This window comes from Lampetra planeri, chromosome 50, assembly GCF_965212315.1.
Source record: "Lampetra planeri chromosome 50, kcLamPlan1.2.h2, whole genome shotgun sequence".
Taxonomy (NCBI): Eukaryota; Metazoa; Chordata; class Hyperoartia; order Petromyzontiformes; family Petromyzontidae; genus Lampetra; species Lampetra planeri.
Window position 1 is genome coordinate 2,820,834 of NC_136156.1, and position 6,000 is coordinate 2,826,833.

General features: G+C 54.4%; 1 protein-coding gene across 1 annotated transcript in view; it reads right to left on the reverse strand.

Moving 5' to 3' along the window:
* The window catches only part of LOC144734241 (uncharacterized), a 122,153-nt gene extending 116,601 nt beyond the window's left edge, over positions 1 to 5,552 (reverse strand). Inside the window, exon 1 of the mRNA XM_078616364.1 lies at positions 4,192 to 5,552. Within this exon, the coding sequence (XP_078472490.1) occupies positions 4,192 to 4,480 (289 nt within the window). The 5' untranslated portion in view covers positions 4,481 to 5,552. The remainder of the gene's footprint in view (positions 1 to 4,191) is intronic.
* Positions 5,553 to 6,000: the final 448 nt, after the last annotated feature.

Consider the following 6,000-nt stretch of genomic DNA (forward strand, 5'->3'; position numbering starts at 1 on the left):
TGATGGCGGTGATGATGATGATGGTTGAAATGGTGGTGATGATGGCGGTGATGATGGTTGAGATGGTGGTGATGATGGTGGTGATGGTGATGATGGTTGGGATGGTGGTGATGATGATGATGGTTGAGATGGTGGTGATGATGGCGGTGATGATGATGATGGTTGAGATGGTGGTGATGATGGTGGTGATGATGGCGGTGATGATGATGATGGTTGAGATGGTGATGATGACGGTGGTGATGATGGTGGTGATGGTGATGATGATGATGATGGTGGTGATGATGATGATGATGGTGGTGATGATGATGATGGTTGAGATGGTGGTGATGATGGTGGTGATGGTGATGATGATGGTTGAGATGGTGGTGATTATGGTGACATCGGCACGTATTCACTCGAAAAAAACCCGGAACATTCGCCAAGAGGACGCGGTTCGGACTTTACTCAACAAATATCCAGAGCCCTTTTTGATCAATACAATACCAAGGTAAAGGTGCTGCCCTGAAATGTCTTGCTCACACCACTGCTAGCTGAACGGCCTCCACTGAAGGGAGCTTTACCCCAACCACACTCCAGAGAGCCGATCTAGAAGCTAACGCTTGGCCTACTCTTCCAAACTACGTTGGAAGAGGTGGAAGTACCCACACTTTACCCCACCACGCGTGACCCGCCTGCTGATCGACCAACTGATTTAACCATCATCCATGCCGCTGGGTGGACAGAGGCGGACGGGCCGGGCGGGGTGATGTGGATTTAATAAACTTTGCACCGTTGTTTCAACTGCCGCGCCAGGAGATCGAATCTAACCTGGTGGCACCTCTGGGTGGTAAGGCCAGCGTGCCCGCGTGTCCGTCAAAGCCGCCGTGGCACCAGCCTCTGCGTTCTTTGATTTGGAAAGTGAAACTAAGTTGGGTTCCTTATTTTTTTGTTGGGCCATCTCTCTCCTCTCTTATTACCGGATCTATTGCCGCTTTGTTGACAACAACGTTGGCTGCGTGCGGTCAGTGCCGGATGAAGGTAGTGCGGGGCCTGTAGCATGATGTTATAAAGGGGCCCTAAGTTTAAAAAAAAAGATAACTTGCATAGTAAAGTAATTGTATTTTTTCATTCGCTATACAGCCAGATAATGCGACAAACCGCTAACCTTAAACACCCAGTAGTCGTTCATAAAAGTTGAAGGCGGTATAGTACTATGATAATAGAGCATGTGCAGAATCACTAATTGATAGCTTGAAAGCATTTAGCGCGGGGCCCTTGAAAGTGCGGGGCCCGTAGCGTCACTTGTAATTGGATATCAATTTGGTAACACACACCGGATTATAAGACGCACCCTTCCCTCTACTTTTGCTTGAAAGTACATGGGGGGGGGGGATGTGCGGTGCGTCTTATAATCCGGAAAATTGGATATCAGAGGCACGGCTCCCCGTTTCAGCGGGTCACCAAAACTCGACCGAGCGTTGTGCCTTTAAATAGGCTGCGCCTTAAGGGGTCAACGACAGCCAACCTTACATAACTGGGGGCGGTAATAATAGTCATGCTATGCGCATATTTATAATATACATTGCAAACATTGGCTCACCGCATAACTTGCGTATATGTAACGGGATACAGCATGCACAACAAAGACACAGGAGGCCCCGGGTAGGATTTTAAAACACTGCTGGGGCAAGTGCTGTTATGCTGTTAAGCGAGCACCTATGAATGCCGGTACTGCACCACGTGGCTGATGGTACATGTCCAACAATACCACGCAAGGCTGCCTTTGTATCCCCAGAACTGACGTTTTTCACACCACACCAGGTACCTATTTAAGGCTGAGTCGACCTCAGAGAGACTCAGGGGCGGAGCGGGTCGCCGGGTTCTAAACGCAGTGCGCTAATCACTGCGCCACCGCTCCCCATACGTGCTCAACACACGCGCACGCAGGGAGCAAATCTGCACCAGGTATCTTCGTTAGCAGCCCGTAGAGGTGACAGAACGACAACAATACTCGTTCACGTCACATGGCGCTGCTTTGGAAACGCTTGCGTCTTCAGCGATGTGTGGCAACGAAGCGGGCACACCGTGTCCAGGGAAAAAAGAAAAAGACATGTGTAGCTTTGCCTTCTCGGCCATGCGGCTTACCCCACCAAATGTCATAATCCGTACACCGCACGACGCATCCGGTACGGGCCCACCTCTGCACGATGGCTGTATAGTCAAGTGTCAAATGCTCCGTTCTACCGGGACATCCTCGGTGGGAACCCAAGACCCTGGTTAAGTAGTGTGGGAGACAATAGAATTGTACTTTCCATTCAAGGCAGACGCGTTGTGTAGCAGCGGTGCGTGTGTTGTTTGTGTGCGATGCGCGCATCATCCATTCGTTCATTCATTGGGCAGGGGGGGGGGGTCTGTTGTGTGGCTCCACTCGTTTCAATGAAGCGAGACATTGCACACAGCTGACCAAGTGCGCTTCCAACACCACGCCCGGCCGCCTTTGTCTCCCTAGTGGCGATGTTTACACACCGCACCGGGTACTCATTTGAGGCTGAGTCAACCTAGGTGAGGCCCAGCAAACGGTCCGATGTTGGCCGTGAGCGGGGAATCGAACCCGGGTTACCGGGTTCGAAGCGCAGCGCGCTAACCACTGCGCCACCGCTCCCCACGACAATTATCATGACACACAGGCCTACAGACGCACGCACACAACGTGGAGAGAGGAATGTAATAGCGGGATTAGACAGTTCACAACCACGCTCCAATTATTGGCACGTGTAACATCTGCACGGGGAAATAAGGCTGCTCGTGGTTTCATAAAATGTCCGTGAGCCCGAGTGTGTACCGGTGTCTTTGTGCGTCTCCGTGTGTGTGTGTACACGTGTGTGTACGTGTGTCTCTCTGTATGTGTGTGTACACGTGTGTGTGTACCAGAGGTGTGGACTCGAGTCATGTGACTTGGACTCGAGTCAGACTCGAGTCATGAATTTGATGACTTGCGACTCGACTTGGACTTGCATAACAATGACTTTGTCCCACCTATGAGATGTGGACTCGAGTCATGTGACTTGGACTCGAGTCAGACTCGAGTCATGAATTTGATGACTTGCGACTCGACTTGGACTTGCATAACAATGACTTTGTCCCACCTCTGGTGTGTACACGTGTGTCTCCGTGTGTGTGTGCTGGTGTGGTGCTGGCCACCCACCACCTCGTGTGTCGATCCGGCCTGCATAGGTGCTCGCTTAACAGAACTTGCCCCTACAGTCTGTTAAGGCTATATCTTTTGTGTAGTAGTGTGTGTGTAGTAGTAGTGTTGAGTAGTGTGTGTGTAGTAGTGTGTGTGTGTAGTAGTGTGTGTGTAGTAGTGTGTGTGTGTAGTAGTGTGTGTGTGTAGTAGTGTGTGTGTGTGTGGTAGTGTGTGTGTGTAGTAGTGTGTGTAGTAGTGTGTGTGTGTAGTAGTGCGGAGCGCCGGGTGGCTAAAGCACAGCAAGTTGGCACAGTAGGGGGCACAGGTGGTGCATCAGCCAGTCATCTCGGTCATCTCGGTCAGTCGACCCGTGGCACCTGGGTCTGCCCCGTGACCTCCTGCCAGCGGGCGTTCGACACTTCACGTGGCCTCAGGGTGCACATGGCCTGGCACAAGCGTCGTGGTGACGTTACCGCCACTTAGTGGCGAATGGCGGTTGTTGTTGTTGTAGTAGTGTGTGTAGTAGTGTGTGTGTAGTAGTGTGTGTAGTAGTGTGTGTAGTAGTGGTGTGTGTAGTAGTGTGTGTGTGTAGTAGTGTGTGTGTGTAGTGTGTGTGTAGTAGTGGTGTGTGTGTAGTAGTGTGTGTGTATAGTAGTGTGTGTAGTAGTGGTTGTGTGTAGTAGTGTGTGTGTGTAGTAGTGTGTGTAGTAGTGGTGTGTGTGTGTAGTAGTGTGTGTGTATAGTAGTGGTGTGTGTAGTAGTGTGTGTGTGTAGTAGTGTGTGTAGTAGTGTGTGTAGTAGTGTGTGTAGTAGTGTGTGTGTAGTAGTAGTGTGGGTGTAGTAGTGTGTGTGTAGCAGTGTGCCGGTCATCTCAATCAACCCATGGCACCCGAGCCCCGTGACACCCTGTACCAGCGCTTCGCGTGACACCCTCAAAGTGCACCTAGCCTGGCACAAGCCTCGTGCCTGCTGCCGCGCGCGTCCGTGCGTGCGTTGCGAGCCCCAACCCCGACCCCACTACTCACGCACTGCCACGGCCCTGCAGTCGAGCGCCGCGGATGCTGCGCGCAGGGCTCGAACCCGACCCTCCAGTCTCTCGGAACGCAGAGCCACCAATCTCGCCGCCGCTTCCAGCTCGGCGAACATGCCGAGAGCGTGGCGAGCGAGGCCGGCCAGCTGACGCAGAGTGTCCCCCAGGGCCCGGCTGGAGGCGTGACCCAGGTCGTCGCAAGGTTCCGATGCGCGGCCACGCGGGTTCGTGGAGCCCGCGTCGTCGCCACCGCCGGGACTCAGCACCCGCTTGTAGAACGGCATTGTCGCGGTGGTGGGTGGTGGTGGTGATGGTGGAGAGTCTTGGAACTTGTCGGACGATCTGAGCGAGAGGATCTCGACGGACCAATCGGTTCGGGTGCCTCGATGGGTAACGGTGAGGTCCCGGCTGTCGGATCTTCTCCCGCGGGTGACCTTGGCCCCGAAGATCGTTGACGGACGGGAGCCTTCTCGGGGTGGAAGGATCTCGGCGTGCCTCGGATGATCCCGACGGCAGGATCTCACCTGTAGAATCTCACCTGTAGAATCTCACCTGGGGCAGCTCGAGTTGGGCGATGCGCCCCCCCCCCCCCCCGGGGGCTATCGGGTCGTCTTGCTCCTCGACCCTCCGAGGAGGTTCGCTTCGCTGTTCCGCCGCCACCGATCGGGGGTTACGAGACGCGCCGGGAGGAGGTGCGAAGGAGAGGTGACGGCTGCAGCGTCTCCCGGAGTCTCCGCGCTTCGTGATCGGAGCGAAGGGGGCAGAAGTGACGGCAGGAGCTGGTGGTGGCGGTGGTGATGGTGGTGAGCATCTCACACGCCCGGCGCAGGTGAGCGAGCCGGTGGTGAGCGCCGTGCGGGTGATTCACCTGCGCCGCCGCTCGTGCCGCTGCCGCTGATCGATGTGCGCACCTCGCCGGCTCGCCATGTTCACAGGCAACACACGGAGCAGTCTGTGTCCCCTCCCCACCTCTCTCTCTCTCTCTCCTGTTCTCTGTGGGTGGTGCCTCTGTGTCTCTCTAGCACACACTCACTCGCTCTCTCTCGCTAATGTGTAGTCGTAGTTGTAGCAGCGATGAATCGTGCCGCTGTCTCTCTCGTGTCGATGCGTGTGGCTCCCTCTGTCTCTGCGTCTATTGTGTCTCTCTCTCTGTGTGTGTGTGTCTCTGTGTGTGTGTCTCTAACATGTAGCAGCAGCAGCAGCAGCGTTAACAAGGAATCCACAGCGCTCCTTCTCTATGTCTCTCGCCCGCCACACTCGCTCTCTCTCTCTGTGCCTCTCATCCGCCGCTCTCCCCTCCCATTCTCTCCCGCGTCTCCCTCTCCCGAGGCGGCGGCGGCGGTGGTGGTGGGAGTGGTGGTGGTGGGGGCGGTGGGAGTGGTGGTGGTGGTGGAGTTGTGTCGGCAGGAGGGATGGAGGTTGGGGCGCGAGAGGGGAGGGGCAGAGAGCGAGAGGGGATCGAGAAAGCGTGGTGCGTGGGAGGGGGGGGAGATTTGTAGGAGCGAGGGTCGTCACCACCACTCTGGAGCGGTAAGAGACGTATGGGGTTTAAATCTTTCGTGACTGCAGGGATTCATCTGCTTGGTTCTTTCGGTAAAGTCACGTAGAATGGAAATAATAAAATAATAAAAATTCAACATAATAAAATTAATTCTCACGACGTTTCGGCCACAACGCAAGCAGCCGTCCTCGAGAAGACGCTGTCTTCTCGACAGACCTGTTCTCCACCTGAGGACGGCTGCTTGCGTTGTGGCCGAAACGTCGTGAGAATTTATTTTATTATGTTTTATTTTTATTATTTTAT